We start from the raw sequence: 18,801 nt of genomic DNA, 5'->3' as shown, positions 1-18,801 counted from the left end.
ATCCGCCTATCTCTGCAGGTCCTCTCGAAGTTCCTGCCTGCAAGATCCATGACTCCCAAATCTGGGCCCCTGCCAAAGAACGAGGTCTCAGCAGGAGGGCGCCAGTTTCCAGTGAGATCCCACTACCCTGCAAAACCTTCTCAAGTTCAAGCTCAGCCCTCGTCCTCTTCTGCCGGTTATTGGCCAGAGCTGTTGGCCAGAGCTATTGGCCAGAGGACCACTGTGAGTACCTGCTGGCATCTTCTTCTGGATCCTCATCCTTGACCACATCCCTGGATCCCTGTCTGTGGAGAAACCTCCTAGAGAGCTTGGACCACACAGAGCTACAGATATTGAATCTCAGATCCACATAAGCCCATCGGGGAAGGACCATAGAGAGAGGGAAGAGACATCACCAACACCTACTTGAAGAAACTATGGGAAGAAGGCAATACAAGAGAACACACAACAACAGAAAGACAAACATGACACCACCAGAATCTAGGGAATCTACACCAACTAGAATGGAACACAACAACAAAGCAGAGGAAGCAGAAGGGTACGACTTAAAAATCACCATCATAAAAATGATAGAGGCCCTCAAAGAAGATGTGAGAAAATCCCTTAAAGAAATGGAGGAAAAAACAAACAAAAAGGGGGAAGAAATGAACAAACACCTTAAGGAAAGTACAGAAAACCAAGAAAAAACAATTAACCAGGTAAAGGAAACGGTTCAAGACTTGAAAACTAAAATTGAGAAAATAAAGGTAACACAAACGGAAGGAAGGCTGGAAATTGAAAAGCTGGGCAAAAAATCGGAAACCACGGACACAAGCATAACCAATAGAATTCAAGAGATGGAAGAGAGAATCTCAGGCACAGAAGATAAACTAGAAGAAATAGATTCATCGACCAAAGAAAATCATAAATTCAACAAATCCTTAACACAAAACATCCAGGAAATGTGGGACACCATGAAAAGGCCAAACCTAAGAATAATAGGCATAGAGGAAGGTGAGGAAGCCCAGCTCAAAGGTGCCGAAAACATATTCAACAAAATCATCGAGGAAAACTTTCCAAATCTGAAGAAGGACATGCCCATGAAAGTACAAGAAGCATACCGAACCCCAAATAGGCTGAACCAAAGAAAAAAGACGCCCCGACATATAATAATCAAAACACCTAGCATACAGAATAAAGAAAGAATATTAAGAGCAGCGAAAGAAAAAGGACAGGTAACATATAAAGGCAGACCTATCAAAATTACACCAGACTTCTCCATGGAAACCCTCAAGGCCAGAAGGTCCTGGATAGATGTTCTACAAGTATTAAGAGAACATGGATGCCAGCCTAGGCTACTATATCCAGCAAAACTCTCAGTCAATATAGATGGAGAGAACAAGATATTCAATGACAAAACCAGATTTTCCCAATATGTATCTCCAAATCCAGCCCTACAGAAAGTATTGGAAGGAAAATTCCAACCCAAGGAAGGTAACTACGCCCACAAAAATGGAGGCAACAGATAATCCAACTACACCAGAAACCTTGGGTGAAGCAGAACAAATATATTCATAATACCACTGCCAACAACAAACCTAAATCAAACAAGCATCAACAATCAATGGACCTTACTCACCCTCAACATTAATGGTCTTAACTCACCTATAAAAAGACACAGGCTAACAGAATGGATACGAAGACAGAATCCATCCTTCTGCTGCATACAAGAAACACATCTTAGCTCCAAAGATAGACATTACCTCAGGGTAAAGGGTGGGGGAAAAGATTTACCAATCAAATGGAAATAAGAAGCAAGCAGGCGTAGCTATCCTAATATCTAACAAGTTAGACTGCAAACCAAAACTAGTCAAAAGAGATGAAGACGGTCATTTCATATTCATCTCAGGAGAAATCCATCAACACAAAGTCTCACTTCTGAACATCTCTGCCCCTAATACAAAGTCACCCACATTCGTAAAAGAAACACTACTAAAACTCAAAGCTCATATAAACCTCACACACTTATAGTGGGAGACTTCAATACACCACTCTCAACACTAGACAGGACCACAAATCAGAAACTCAACAAAGAAACAAAAGAATTAACAGAAGCTATGTCTCAACTGGGGCTAACAGACATCTATAGAACATTCCATCCAAAGACAAAAGAATATACCTTCTTCTCTGCTCCACATGGAACCTTCTCTAAAATTGACCACATACTAGGAGACATAACTAACCTCAACAGATACAAGAGAATAGAAATAGTCCCCTGTATCTTATCGGACCACCATGCTTTAAAATTGGAATTCAACAACAACACAAATAGCAGAAAACCTGCAAACTCATGGAAACTTAACAATGTGCAATTGCACCACTCCTGGGTCAAAGAAGAAATAAAGAAAGAAATTAAAAACTTTCTAATATTCAACGAGAATGAGGATACAACATACCCGAACTTATGGGACACATTGAAAGCAGTGCTACGAGGGAAGTTCATTGCACTAAGTGCCCATATGAAGAAAACAGAGGATAGTCACATAAAAGAATTAACAGCCCAACTGAAAACCTTAGAACAGAGAGAAGCAAATTCACCCCGCAGGAGTAGACGCCAGGAAATAATCAACTTGAGGGCTGAAATCAACAAAATAGAAACCAGGAAAACAATATAAAAAAATTAATGCAACAAAGAGTTGGTTTTTTTGAGAAAATCAACAAGATAGACAAACCTTTATCCAAATTAACGAAAAAGCAGAGACAGAACATGCCAATTAACAAAATCAGAAATGAAAAGGGGAACATAACAACAGACACAGAGGAAATCCAGACAATTTTCAGGTCATACTTTGAAAATCTGTATTCCACAAAAATTGAAAATTCAAAGGAAATGGACAAGTTTCTGGATAACTATCACTTACCAAAATTAAATCAAGAACAGACAAACAAGTTAAATAGACCTTTAACCCGCAATGAAATAGAAGCAGTCATCGAAAGCCTTCCAAAGAAAAAAAGTCCAGGGCCAGATGGATTCATTGCAGAATTCTACCAGACATTCAAGGAAGAACTAATACCACTACTCCTCAAACTGTTCCACAAGATAGAAACAGAAGGTTTGTTGCCATCTCTTTTTATGAGGCAACAATAACTTTGGTATCCAAACCTCACAACGACACAACTAAGAAAGAAAACTACAGACCAATATCCCTGATGAACATCGATGCAAAAATACTCAATAAAATACTGGCAAACCGAATTCAAGAATACATCAGAGAAATCATCCACCATGATGAAGTAGGCTTCATCCCTGGATTGCAGGGATGGTTTAACATACGAAAATCTACCAATGTGATCCACCATATAAACAAACAGAAAAAGAAAAACCATATGATTATCTCCCTAGATGCGGAAAAAGCCTTCGACAAAATTCAACACCCTTTCATGATAAAGGTATTAGAGAGGTCAGGGATAATAGGAACATACCTAAACATAATAAGAGCAATATACAGCAAACCCACTGCCAACATCAAACTGAATGGAGAGAAACTTAAGCCAATTCCTCTAAAATCAGGAACAAGACAAGGCTGCTCTCTCTCCATATCTCTTCAATATTTTAATAGAAGTTCTAGCTAATGGTATAAGATAACAAAAGGAGATCAAGAGGATCCAAATTGGAAAGGAAGAAGTCAAACTGTCTCTATTTGCAGATGGTATGATAGTTTACATAAGCGACCCAATAAATTCTACCAGGGAACTCTTATAGCTGATAAAAACCTTCAACAAACTAGCAGGATACAACATGAACTCAAAACAATCAGTAGCCGTACTTTTTTCAGAGGACAAAGAGGATTCTTTAGGTTCCAGGGAGCTGAAGTGGATCCTTTTAAACAGATCAGATTCACTCCAAATAAATACTGCCTTGGGACTTTCTTCCCTGGTCCCAGGACCCCCTTGGGAGCCCCTTCCCCACCTCACACTTCTCCCATTAAGTACTAAGACCTAAGGTGGGGGAACTTAACCTTATCTTCTGCTCTGCTAAAATCTTGCCAGGTCTCAAAAAAGATGCCAGAACTCCACACTGTCAGGACTGAGATGAAACAACCAGCTACCAGAGCGTGGCAGCACCCCAGCTTTCTCTGATTCCCCAAAGAGGATCAAGGCCCCCAAGTTAGCAGGAAGCATTCTTGATAACTCAATGTCATTATTCCCTAACCTTCCATGCCCAACCCCCACCTTTTTAATAACAATAAGAGGTTGGGATGTTGGGAACCAGCAGCATCTTTACCTGGCTATGCAGGGGACTCAGTTATGCATGCCCAAGCTCCCTTTCAAAGCAAGCACCCCACACCTCCCCCCTCTCTCCCCTGCTTTCAGTTGGCTACCAGCTACCCCCTTTCTCTCCCCTCTCTCAATAAAGTCCACATGGGTGCTGAGTCTAGTGTTTGTGTTTCATAGGCAATAGCTGCAGCAAAAGAACAATTTCTACTGAAAAAATTTCACAGCACTAAAGGTTTCTGTTGATGTTAACAGAGGAAAAACTTCTCATAAAACAAATAAAACAAAGTCATACCCTTCTGTGAACCATGTGAGCTATAATAATGACTGTACTGACAAGATGTGGGCACTGGTACACTAATGACACGAATGCTATGGGAATAACCAATTACTTTCTGATTGGATTTAGATGCTGGTTCACAAGATGAAACTCATGTCTGATACAGTTAACTGGGTCTCCAACACTTGCAGTATTCTTCAAGCACAAACCTGGTATGAGTTTGTTAATATGGTTTAAGAGTATAAGAAAAAGATGTGCTCAGGATGATTCTTGATTTTTTTGACTCAAGTGAGCAGAAGGTGAAAAAATATTAAACAGGAATTACAAGATGAAGAGACAGTGTGGGAATATGGTTGGAATATTTTGGAGCTCAGTACTGTATATACTGAGAGGAGATACTAAGTAAGAAGTTAAATGTAATTCTAGAGCTGAGAAGCAAGATCCTATGGGAAAACAAATTCAATTATTTATTTGTAAAAAGATAATCTTTTCATAGTGGACTATACTTTTAAAAGCACAATAAATAAACCATCCTGAATGAGGTAACCCAGTCATAAAAAGAGGAACATAGTATGCACTCACTCATATGTGGATTTTAGACCTAGAGCAAAGGATCACGAGCCTATAATTCACACCGGCAGAGGAACTAAGATACAAGGTAGATAGATTCTAAGAGATTCATATAAAGTCCCTCATAGAACTGGGAGAGACAAGTCCCCCAGAGCACAGGGGAAGTGGAGGGAGGCAGTGAATGTAGAGAGAAGTAGGAGAAAACGAGGGGGAGGAAAGGAAAACACATGCGACCAGGAAGATTGAGCCCGGTTAGTAATAGAAGACAGGAGAGAGAGAGAGAGAGAGAGAGAGAGAGAGAGAGAGAGAGAGAGAGAGAGAGAGAGAGAGAGAGAGAGAGAGAGAGACATAAAAGAGGGAGTCAATATTGGTTTGAAGATAAAATTGAACACAAAGAAAGGTCTAGAGAACTACAAGACTGCTACCAACTAACAATTTGAGCTTCCGTGGAAAGGCTACCATAAATGCCCATCCCGGAGAGTGAGATCAACAACTAACTTATCCATGGAGCCCTCATCTAATACCTCTTGGAAACAGGAGCAAACACCCATACATAAACAATGAGTCGAACTAGAACCCAGATGCAGAGGGAGAGGACAAGACCAGGAGGCAGAAACACATAGAGACAGCTTACCTGAACAAGGAGGAACTAATGGGCCACCAGACTGATAGCTGGGAAGCCAGCATGGGACTGACTCAGGCCCCCCTGAATATGGGTCTCAGCCAGAAGGACTGAGCAGTCTAAGAGACCTCAGACAGTGGAGCCAGGATGTATCCCTGGTGCACAAAAGGACATTGCTAACACATCTCCCATGGAGGGATAACTGCCTTAACCCAGAGACGGGAGAGAAGCCCTAGTCCCTACTTCACAGGACCTGTCACATCTACATGACCCCAACTGGATGGCATTCCCCTACATATGGAATCGGGGTGGGGGGATGGGAGGGGAGGGTGGTAAGGGTGCATGTGAGAGGGCAGAGCGGGTAAAAGGGAGGGAGAGTGGGAGGGAAAGAGGGAGAAAGGGAGGGAGGGAGAGGGAACTGGGATCGACATGTAAAATAATAAATTAAATTAAAAAAATGCTTTGACTCCAAAATTTAAGTTCAAGGACAATTTGCTGGGGAATAGGATTTCTATTTTTGTTTCCACAGAAAATGAAAAGCTGTGGATTCCTTCCAGACTAGCGCGGTTTGATCAAGCCAGACCACCTGAAACACAGTACCAGGTGATCCTACATACAAAATAGCAGGACAAAGTAGCCTTACAGACTACAGCCAGAAATTCTGCATCTTCTTAGAATCCCCCATGATAGCGCCCCCTATCAGCAGGAAGTAGTTTGGGATGAACGAGGCCCAAATTCCCAAATATTGTTTATAAATGTTTGTTTTCTTTTAAGTGGGCTTGGTTTTAAATGGTTAATGACAACAACCAATCTCCTTTTAAAAGTAAAAAGGGGATTATGATATAGAAATGAATACTTTGTTTTGGAATGGATTTTCATTTATTGATACAATTTAAGGTCAATTTTATGATATGTATATTTCTCATTTTGTTTAGGTATTGTGTTTATTTAGCTCATTTAAAAATGTCATGTATAATTTGGTACAGATTTTAGATAGTTACCTATAATAGTCAAAATTTATAGCTAGGTGAGTTAGGTTTCCTAGATATGCAGAGATGTATTTGAGATAGATAGGAATTCTTCAAACCTTTCAAAGACCTACAGAATATGGCATTTAAAATGGTTTAGGGTTTTTGTTGACAATGAGGCACAATTCCTCCTGGCAACACCACCTGCGTCAGAAAGGAAGATGGACATTGAAGAAACTCGTTATAGAGTTTGCTTCCAATATGGCTAGACTAGCCATTTGGACAAGATACTGCTCTTGTCTGGACTGTTTGACTTTATGCTGTATAAACTGGACATGCAGGGACCACAGAAAAGTGACTGGTGATTCAAGATGGACATTGCTACAGAGTTCCTGCTTCATGGAAGAGTCTGCCAGACAGTCTGCAGGATACAGAGGAACGTGACTGACAAATTGCCAATACAAGATGACAGTTTAAAGTTTCCTGTTTTGTTGAAGAGTCTGCCAGACACATTATGGCCTATGGGCTGAAGATGGGAGATTACTAAAGAACTTCGGGTGATCAGGCAGTGAGTTGTCTCTGTCATTTCTAGAGTTTACATACTATCCTTCTGTGGTCTTTGAAGGAGTTGAAGACAGTTATGGTTATAGTTTTCCTTAGTTAGGATTAAAGATAAATTACATATAGGACTTTAGACTCACAAATATAGGGTAGATGATAGAATAGTTTTTCAAATCTTGCTAAATGTTAATGTACTAAATAGTGTTAACTGCGATTCTTATTTGATAACTGTTATGTGATATATTTTCCAATATTAAGGTTGAAACCCTTCTTTTTATTTTAGACAGAAAAGAGGAGATGATGGGAGATGCCATTCTGTATATATTGTTTCTTATACTGGTTAATGAATAAAGCACTGTTGGCCAATAGGAAAGGAGGATGAGAGAGACTAGGAGACAAGGAGGAAAGGGGAAGTGGGAAGGAGGAGCCAAGATGGAGAGTCTGGAGAAAGCAGAATGCAGGCCAGCTCCCCTGTAAGAGAAATACATAGATCAGCAGAAATGGATTAATACTTAAGACAGAGCTAGCCGATAAGAAACTAGTACCTGGAAAACAGAATTATACCAAATACAGAGTCTCAGCATGTTATTTGGGGCTGGCGCGGGGGCGGGACAAGACCGGAGGCAGGCAGAAAAACCTGTACTCTTTACAATCACACATCAAGAGAATAGTATACTGTAATAAGATAATCCATAAATAAAACTAAGAATTCTATAATGTTAATAATGATTTTACCAAAATACAGAAATATATCTAGCAAAATCTATTTTAACCCATTTTCATGGAAATGCTAAAAAAAAAAAAATCAAATGTTTTAAAATATACAAATTACTTCAGAGTGGTCAGTGGATATTAAGGTGAAAAAAGACATAGTTTCTGTCTTTAGAGTGCTCCATATCTGCTGAAGAAGTCAGAGTTAAGTTCAGGAAATACTTGTTGAATTCCTACTGTGAAAACAAGTTTAAGTTAAGTGTACTGGGGCAAAAGTGGAGCATGATTTGATCTCTATAATAAAAGGCTTTACACTTTACACTTTATAGTACTATATGTCTGGGTGTGCATTATGTGTGTATATGTGGAGATATTAGTAATTTATAGGAGTTAGCATACATGAAATTTCAGTGCAACATAGCAAGATATGATAAAGTTTTAATACCTTTAAGAAGCACAACATAGAGGAGTAAAAGTGAGATAAAATAGAAACTGAGTTAAATGTTCCTTTAAAAAGAATTTGTAAAAATAGCTTGCTGACTGTATACCTGTAGAATCAGCTTTGAAAAGTTGAGCATTCTAGACTGTCCTAGTGTACATTAATGGGACCTTGTCTCAAGCAATGTATCTCTTACAGTTTTGATTTCTTTGCCTCCAAAGGTTTTTTTTCTTTTTGTCATGACTATTATTTCTAAAAGTTTAATTATATAATGTGTATGTATCTGACATGTCTGTGCACTGTGTGTGAAGTTCCTGGAGGCTAGAAGAAGGTGTGAGATCCTTGAAACTGGAGTTACATATGGTTGTGATTTGCTTCATTGGTATAGGAATAGAACTGGGTCCTCTAGCAGAGCAGCCAGTGCTCTTAACCATTGAGTTACATTTCCTTATTTTTAACAGACACACATTTTCTTTTTTACATTTATGTGGAACCAGGTGGTGTTTTAAAACATTTTTGCATTAGTTTATCTTTTCCTTGATATTAAATAGAAGCGTAACCTAGAGACTGAGAAGATCTTTCATTGCTGAGGGAAAAGCTAGTGTGACTAGGTCATAGAGACCAAGAAGAAAACAAAGTATGGAGGACTATAAGCATCTGAGACGGTAGACAGTAGAAAAGATTGTCACACTACTGCATCTTGAATTTGAATTATTTTGAAATTCTTGGAAAATAACTGCACTAATAATTCCTGAAATTAAAAAAAACTACCTACTTTATTTCAATGCAACCCTCCCCTCTCTTTTTATTTTAGTATTTTCAGACATGCAAGCATTTTAAATAAGGTAAAGTGGGAGGTGACAGACCTTGAATATACTCATGAGAATTCTTTTAACTTCTTGGCATAGACAACCTTAAGCTCACTTATCAATTATGACCACTTCTATATAAGTGTATTTTACTTTAATCATTTCTCCAGCATCTTCGTAAGAGAAAGTTGTATGGGCTCTTTTTATTTTGGTTGGAAATCAGATTCTGAAACAAAAGATTTATTAAACATCTACTATTCTTTATTATTCTTTCACAGTCTTTTCTCTGTCTCATTTTGACACTTACATTGCTAGGCGGCTGTTTGAACTGACTATAGAGAATACAGGAGGAATTCCATTCTGTGGAAACTAGGCAACAGGATTTTTATTTGATTGGTGTCCCCACCCCTCCCCCAACCCAGCACACACTGGAAAGACATAGAGGCAGACAAGACACAGAACATAGGTGGTCAGTATTATAATGAAGTGAAAATAGATGTGTCTGTTTCCAAAAAATGCAAATACAGACATGCTAGAGGAAAGAGTTTTCCTGGCGTGAATGAAAATCTCCTTTGTTCAGAATGAGCGCCTTTGAATTTCACTCTTCCCTGAATGTCTATGACCAATTTTTGCTTGGTAATTGTCAAGGGATAATTGTCAAGACTCCTCATGCTTGACGAGTAGAATACTTACATTTCTTTTCCATATCAAACCTCCAGGATAAATAAGCTATTTCACTTAAGACTGTAAAATGAATAGAACTTTTACCACTCGTTAACATTTCAAACACTGTATCTTTGTCACCTACCGGGACCCTTCACAGTAGAACTACAACACCCAGAATGCATTGTTTTCCCTTCCGCCTTCTATGAAGCGCCTGCTTGAGGAACTCTTATCCACAAACTACGGTCACATGATACGTTTCCTGTCAAGATGGCGGATAATCTCCCTTCGGAGTTTGATGTGATCGTAATAGGGACTGGTATGTGTGGCTGTGGTTTTTCCTAGACAAAATTTATGAAATAATTCTTGCATTTTAGTTTCTGTGTCAGTGGCGAGGGTTAGCGAGAAACGGTGGGGGTCGAGCCTAGGAGGGAGTTGGCAAAGGAAGTGAGGTAGTGTGGAGTCAGCACGGGACTTGGCAGCTCCAGGGAGGGGCTTGGAACCTCGGTGTTTTGCACCATTTGAGTAGGGGTCGATCTGGTCGATGCCGATTGCTGAGGTTGGTTGCTGCGGTGATTCCTGTTAATTTACTAGAGGAGGGTGGGTTTGCAGTGTCATGAGAATGGAGGGTCGGTTCATCAACGGAGACGCCATTGGCATAACATAATTGTCTCTTTCCCTCCTTGTTGATTTCAAGGTTATATTCCCCATCGTTTTCTGTCGCAATTTCTTAGGACTTTTCCCATATCCTTACACGGTTCTAGGATACATTGCACCTCAGATATAGCTTAATTTGCAGTTTATAAGAATGATGCTCAGTTGTTCCCCCCTGTGTATATCTATTACTGGAAAGGAAATGGACTCCTTTTTTCTTCTGTTGAGTACCCTAAGGGCTTTCCCCCACTGAGATAGCCATAATTCTTGCATTATGGTGTTTAAAACACCCTTGTTTGTGATGCAGAAAGGAAGTATATTGTTTTCTTTCACCCGTCTATACATCTCAACTATATGTGCTCTGAATAAGCCCCAGTGTTCCAGATCCTATGTCTGACCTAAGCTTCTCCTTGCTTTTCCATCATTTGTTCTCCATGTTTTGGGTGGAGCCAGAAATCCTCTTCAGTTTCTAGTTGACTAGTTAATCCTACAACTCTTGGCAGCAATTAACATTTCTTAACTATAAGGGATGTACTCTGCATAGGATAAAAGAGATAGTGGATGAGTTTTTCTACTGTCAGTAGAATGTGTTAGGCAAGAGAAGCTTTGGTGAATGTGATTCTGTCCATTGTGTTAATAAATTTAGTTTAATCTGTTCCCAAAGAGTAAGATAAGCCATATTTCAAGGTTTAGAGGAAAAACAATAGCAACTGGTTTTCAAATGCTTATCATTTCGCAATCAATGAACTAAGCACTTCATAAAATTCCAACAACAACCTTGTTAGAATGGGTCATCTTTTCAATACACAGAAGAGGAAAAGCAGCCTGCAAGACTAACTTGCCAAAGTCACACAGCTGGCAGTATCTGTGAAATGGAATCACTTTTTATTTACTCTCAAAATTGTACAATGTTAGCAGAAATAACTGGGAAATTACTATTACTTGCTATTTCAATTTTCCACAATTTTGAATATCAGTAGGGTAAATCAAATAGCCTTTAAAGGTGTTATCCAAACACAAATTCTCATATTTTAGATATACCTGAGTAATTAATTGTTCTCAGAACAGTAGAGCTTTGTTATTCCCAGCCTGAAGATAACTACTGCAATAGCTAACCTGGTTGTAACTGCAATGAACAGATGTTGGATGAGAGCTCCAGAGAGCCAGTAGACTATTCACTATTCCCAATTTGCTCTAAAACTGAGAACACCATCCACCTTAGAGTAAGGTGTTTTGTTTTGCTTTTATATGCTGTACTTGATTTGGGTGATGTGTTAACTTTTGTTAAATGTATTCTTTTAGGTACATTCTAAGTGGAAACATTTGGTGAAAGTCAGTTTTCAAATACAATGATTTTGACAGTTTCAGTCATTGCTTGTAATTGAACTGACTTTTAAAGCATGTTGATTTCTTTCTGACATACTTAGATGAAGTAGATTTCAAATGTGCTGGCGTTACTAAATTAATCCACAGATAACTTATAGGGAAACAGTGTTTCATGATTTCAGCTCTGTTAACAAAAGCAGAATGAATTATATCATTATCAGAAACAAGTAAAGAACTAGGCTATGAGTTGTAGTTCCCCTTAAGCAAGTTTCTAGTTAAAATATCATCAAGAGACAATGGCTTCATCTAGTAGAATCATCTAAGAATATTTTAAAAGTCCAGCTGTCTTAAATAATGTGTATTTTTACATTTTTGCATGACCTAGTGTAAAGCTTTCCTTTAACGTCATATTTTCCAGATATGGGAAAATACCAGAATACCCAAAGAAATAAAGTTAAGATACAGTACTTGAACTGTGAGGGAAAAGATAAAAAGAAAAGAGATCAAAGAGGTAAAACCAATAGGAATCTCAGTGGGGAGGAAAACGTACATAAATAAATGATTAGAATGTGATTGTAATTTCAGGATAGTTTGGCATTTAAAAATAATTTTAGTAATAATTTTGTGGGTTGTGGAAAAGTTGTCTTTGGGTGCAGGTTAAAAATTATCCCAGTAATAAATTATATGATCTCCAGCAAGGACAAAAAATCACAAGTGAGGAAGAAATCTAAGTTACAAAGGATATATGATAATTTTTATATATACCATATATAGGAGCATAAATCAGCTCCTAACTTGAAACTCATTCTTAGTTTAGAAGGAATTCTAGCATGCTTAAAATGCACCATAACCAACTCATTTGGAAGCACAGACTGTTATCACCCATGAAGAGCATGTTTGGCTAGTGCTATTAGTTTTACAGGTGACTGAAAACTGAGAGCTCTGTAAGAAAGGGAATATACATGAAATGGCACAATGGCTTGACATTTATTAATGTAAATACATACACAATCAATCAATTTTCGTGATACTCAGTTCCTATAGAGAAACTAATCCCTTATACTTAATAATTGCAATTTCTTAGAAAACTTTTGGACTTCTCAGAGTCATAGTTCTACAGTTTTTCCTAAAACCATGGAAAGTTCTCATATCATGGGTTATTTATGCTTTCAGAACACCATTTATAAATTCAGTCTGCATGCCATTCCTTCTCAACTAACTCCTTTATCTTTGCCAACAGTTCCTCCTCTAAGAGACTATGCAGTAAGTTAGCTTATTTAATTTCTTAGTTAACTATTTTCTTGAAGATAGATCTTTTCTTCCCCCACCCCTGCCTCTCTCTTCTCCTCCCACTCTCCCTCCAGTCTTGTGCGGTCTTTGAACCTGGGCTTTTGCACATGCTATGAAAGTACAGAGTTACATACCCTGCCCTCTCAGATCGTTTTAAAAGAGCTGTTAGCCAAAGCTTCTCTTAGGTAAGGATGTTTGTATGTAGGTGATTCCATGGTCTTTGTAGCCTTTTAAAGAAGTTGAATTTGTGTTCTATATATTGTATTGATTAAAACTTCCTTAAACAAACCAACCAAACAAACAAAAACAACAACAACAACAAAAAAAAAGCTGCTTTTTTTTTCCCCTCAGAGATGTTAGCTGCTCTTTTTCAGGAATATTCATGTAGATAGCCCAGTCCCATTCATGATTTATCAGAATGCAACATTGAGTTAGTTATCTTTGACTGGCAGCTCATTCAAGGATTAAAATGTTTCTGATAGCAGTAGGGTACTAATTTCTAAATCTTGGTGAATAGTAATGCTGTAGCGAGTGGTGTAAAAACTGGCATTTGCCAAGAAGCACTTATGCTATGCTCAGTACACGTTATTTCCCATATGTACATACCATTTAATACTCTTCTTAGGATGTCTGTTATCATAATGTGCACATATTCCTTCTCTTCAAATTTCCTTGCACCTACTCACCTACTGTTGAGAATGGTGTGTGTGTGTGTGTGTGTGTGTGTGTGTGTAATTTAGTTTTTAACATTCCAATAACAGTTTCCCTTTCCTTCTCTTCTCCCACCTCTCCTCTACCCCACCCCCTTTCTATTCAGGAAAAGGCAGGCCTCCCATGAATGTCAACCAATGATGGCATACCAAGTTTCAGTAAGACTAAACATCTACCCAGGTATTAATTTTGGGCGAGGCAACCCAATATGAGGAGTAGTGTTCCAAAAGCCATTCAAAACATTAGGGGCAGCCCCTGATCCCAATGTTAGGAGTCCCACAAGAAGACCAAGCTATACAACTATAACATATGCAGAGGCCTATGTCAGTCCCATTCAGGCTTCCTGGTTGTTAATTCAGTCTCTGTGAGCCCCTATGAGCCCAAGTTAGTTGATTATGTGGTTTTTCTTGTGGTGTCCTTGACCCTGTAGCTCCTACAATTCCCACCTGCTTTTCCTCAGGATTCCCGAGCTCTGCCTAATGTTTGGCTGCGAGTCTCTTTGCATCTGTTTCTATCAGTTGCTAGATGAAGCCTCTCTGATGACAATTGGGCTAAGCACCAAGAGTGGCTTTGTTTTTTAATTGCAAGTTGCCATTTCTCTGTAATGGATGCTAGCTCTAAATGAATATATGTGTGTGTGTGTGTGTGTGTGTGTGTGTGTATGATGTATGTATTCTCTTTATACACACAAAATTATAATGTCTAGAAAACAATAATCAACTTAATAGTAAATAAAATTTAAAGAAGTATTTCAAAGGTCCTTTAGAACTTCCATATATTTTGCACACTTCTACATGCATATGCCTCATGCAGTATAATGAGGCAATTGATAGTATGGCTGTGGAATCAGCCACATTAGGCACATTCCTTAACCCTTCTTAAGTTCCATCTTATTTCTAGGTAGGATGAGTTCCACAAGCTGTGCTAAATATTAAAGAAATAATTCCGATGCATTGTTCACAAAAATGTAGCTCATTTTTAAAGTCCAAAAAGTCATACTGATTTTTTTTTATTATCATTACTATTTAGTCTAAATAGCTTCAAGAAAGAACTCAGACTTTTCCAGTTCCTGGATGATGTTATTGTAAGATTCATTATATTCCCCTTCCCATTGGCTACTTGGTTGGAAAGACCTTTGTGTATTACCACTTCAAAAAAAATCAGATTGCTTATCTGGTAGTTTATAGCTATTACTTCTTTTCTTGGGTTTGCTTCACCAGTTTTCATTATTTATCATTTGTTTGATTAGATATATCAATTCATTAGGGTCACATGCTTCTTCATTGCTTAAAAATGCTGTGGAGGTAAAGAAAGCCTACAGATCTTGCTATTTTGTACCAGCAGAGTAAGGAGGACTTATTTAATTCCAAGGATTCTCTGAGCTGCTACACTTCTCTGTAAATCATAAATTTGAGCCAATCCCTTAGAGAGAGCCACATCTGTTACCGGAGTTCCCTGGGCAGCATCATTTTCATCTCCCATGCTGCTTGTCATTTTCTCATTTTCTCCAGTGTTCTCATGATGTTTTGGATAACTCATGCTACAGCAATTAAAATCAAATGTGGTTGCTCAACCTCACATTCTCATGTTTAACATAAAATCCCAATGCACAGAAACAATTATAATTCCATATAATTGACCTGTTACTCATGCTAAATCATCTGGCATTCAGTTGCAGTGTGATCTGAAAAGTTAGGCTGTGCCTTTTATGTGTGTAAATCTTAAAAGTTGCTGTCTGTTCATAGTGCAGAATCCATACTATAGAAAGATTTGGAGTTTGGGAGATATTTAGTTGTAGCTAGTAAAATAGGGATACTTTTCTAGATTTACCACCCACCCCCCAATAGGTTACAAATAATTGAGACAGGCAGCTTGGCTAGCATAATGCCTGGTTGATTTCATCTCATACTATATGGTACCAAGAAGTTAGGCTGGTTTGATTTTCTAGTTTCTGCTTTCCCCCTTATAAGTGTTCTCTGTTACTATGCTTGTCCACACCAATTTAGTATAATTATGTGATTTCTTACTGTTACCCTCATCTTAAGTAAGTGTAAAACCATAGATTTAGCCAACTTCAATTTAGATTGGATAGGTTAGGCAAGTCATTGTCAACTGAAGTTGAGATACCGAAGTGAGCTTGTTGAATTTTTCCTAGGTGAAAAAGAGCATCATAATACTCTGAAGATTAGATTAGTGTGCTCTAGGTTTATGGGTTGCAGGTTTTTTTTTTTTTACTGATGCCTACAATAGCTTCATGTCTTGTCTGAATTATAAACAGCACTGTGACATTGGGTTTAGCTTGCAAACCTTTACATGAAGAGAAATAGGATGGTGTAGTTAGGTTTATCCCCCAAAACAATATGAAGCAAACAAACAAACAAAAGAAAAATCAAAGAATTACAGACACTAAATCAGTGGAATCAGACATTTTAGTCATGTTTTAAGATATAATTTGTTTCAATTGAATTTCATTCATTGTAAGATATGTAATTACATAATAATGATGTGAGTCTGAGAATGAATCAGTATTCATCTACTTTCAACATTGACATTCATGTCTTAGTTTTCATTTCTATCAACTTGTTTTGTGGCCATTGCTGCAAAAGCTGAAACTTGCTGTTCCTGGAAGAGAAGAGCAATGATGTATGCAGAGACACACACTCTGTGTCTCTGGGTTTCTTTTACTAAGAAAAAAAAAACCAAATTTATTTTACAGTTTGGAATATTGAAAGGGCACAGCAGGTTACTGGAAGTGTCAGACCAAATCTAGAGCTTGAGAGGTCATTAGGGCTGAGAGAGAACATAATTCTCCAAAAAGGCCCACATGAAGGCATTTTCCTCATTATTAGATTGCCCTGCAGTTTTTTTACAGAGACATGTGAACACCCATTGGGAGGATTGTGTGCTTGTCCTTGAATTTAGGTTTGCCCTTGATGAAAACTTTGCAGGCCATCTGTATAGCAACAAACTCAATACACAAATACTACTACTTGGCAACAAACTTGATACACAAATAATATTACTTGTTTGAATTTGTGTTTTAGAAGGCTGACTATCTGTGACTTTGCCTTCTACATTTCTTTCGTGGCCATAACATATTAATCAGCTCATGACTTTTCTTATTATAAGTATGTAGTGATTTAGTAACTTAAGTTTTGTCATGTGTTTAAATTGTTATTTTGAGTAGCACGTACTTGTATAACTCAGTTTTGTTATTTTGATTAGCACATACTTGTATAACTCAGTTTTGTTAGCATGCTCATCACTTTAAACTTTTATTTCCTTATTATTCATATATTTTAAATCATTTCAAATTATAACTAAAAATGTAATGTGTTATATTCATTAAGTAGGTCACCAGAATTTACTCTTAATGACAAAACACTCTCTATTCCCCTTTACATTCTATCTCCAGTTTCTGTTATATCACTGTTTTAATAACTTCTGTTGAGATCAAGTATTGTGGATTCCTTAAAGATCACATGGTATTTGCTTATCAGTGTTAACTTGTTTCACTTCACATACCATGTTGTAATAGACAAGATTTTATTCTTTTTGTAAATTTATTTTCTGTGTAAATATTTTGCTTGTTTATATGTATGTGCACCACATGTATGCTTAAGGAGATCAGGGAGGGTACTCTACAACTGGAGTAATGGATGACTGTGAATTACCATGTGAATGCTGGTAATTAAAATGGATCTTGTATAGAGCAGTGGGTGGTCTAACCACTAAGCAATCTCTCCAGCCCCCAATTTCATTTTTTTTTTTAATGGCAGAATACTGTTCCACTGAGTCTATGTACTAAATTCTCTTTATCTACTCACCATGTGACAGCCAGACATACTTTCCATATCTTGGCTTTTGTGAACAGTATTGCAATTGGATGTACTTGTCAGGTGGGTGTTCGTAGCAATAGTACTGCAATTGATTGTGCTTGTGGTGCACACCTTTGATTCTAGCACTTGGGAGGCAAAGACAGGTGGATAAGGTCAATCTGGTCTATGTAGTGAGTTCCAGGACAACCAGGGCTACACAGAGAAACTTTTGTTTCAAAAAACAAAAATAAAACAAAGCAAAAAGTACTTGTCTCTTTGATGTAATGATTTATTTCATTTTTGGGAAGGGTAGAAATATAGTCATTCTGCTTTTTGTATTGTGAGAAACCTTTATACCCCTCCTTTTTTTTGCAATGGCTATACAAATTTAAATTCTTACTAACAGTGTATAAGAGTTCCTTTTTGTCTGTATCCTTGTCACTTTTTTTTTTGGTCTTTTCAACAATTGGAATAAAGACATAACTCATTGGAATTTTGTTTTTTAAATTTGCATTTCCAGCTTGAGAAGTTTCTCATTTATCTATTGCCTCTTTGTCTTAAGAATACCTAATCTGTTCTTTAGCCCCTTTTTGAATTGGGTTATTTATTTATTGCTGTTAAGTTCAGTTCTTTGTGTATTATGAATATTAACATATCTGCTTGTCAGGTATATAATTTGCAAATATTTTCTCCTGTTCTACTAGTTGTATTGCTTGTCTATTCAGTCATTTTTCCCTCAGTGATGACCATTGATCCCACACAGAGGCCCATTGAGCCTATGCCTTCATTATTTGCTATTCAAGCACTCTATTACAAAGCTTGTCTCTTAAATTTTAATTGTTTCTTTTGCTGTGTAGGAGTTTTCAATTTTTGTTTTGGTTGGCACAGTTGTGATCATTCTTTTCTCAGACCAATGCTTGTTAGTGTGTTCCTTGTTTGCTCTTGTAAGACTCACAGACTTGAGTCTTTCAGATACCTTTCATTCACTTTGGGTTGACAGCTGGAAGTGGTGAGAGATAGGGTTTGATTTGATTTCATTCTTCTGCACATTGATAAGGTTTTCCTAGCGGAACTTAGTGAGAAGACTGCCCTTCCCCTGAGGCATGTTCTTCATGCCTTTTGTCA

The 18,801-nt window shown here is 37.8% G+C and overlaps 1 protein-coding gene across 1 annotated transcript in view; it reads left to right on the top strand.

Annotated features, from left to right (window-relative positions):
* Positions 1 to 10,147: 10,147 nt before the first annotated feature.
* LOC127214993 (rab proteins geranylgeranyltransferase component A 1-like) overlaps positions 10,148 to 18,801 on the top strand; it is a 66,795-nt gene continuing 58,141 nt past the window's right edge. The window contains exons 1-2 of the mRNA XM_051175300.1: positions 10,148 to 10,183; positions 10,306 to 10,477. Coding sequence (XP_051031257.1) covers positions 10,148 to 10,183; positions 10,306 to 10,477 — 208 coding nt within the window. The remainder of the gene's footprint in view (positions 10,184 to 10,305; positions 10,478 to 18,801) is intronic.

This window comes from Phodopus roborovskii, unplaced genomic scaffold (genome assembly GCF_943737965.1).
Source record: "Phodopus roborovskii unplaced genomic scaffold, PHOROB, whole genome shotgun sequence".
Taxonomy (NCBI): domain Eukaryota; kingdom Metazoa; phylum Chordata; class Mammalia; order Rodentia; family Cricetidae; genus Phodopus; species Phodopus roborovskii.
Note: the sequence above shows the minus strand (reverse complement) of the source record. Positions and strands in the feature narration are given on the sequence as shown.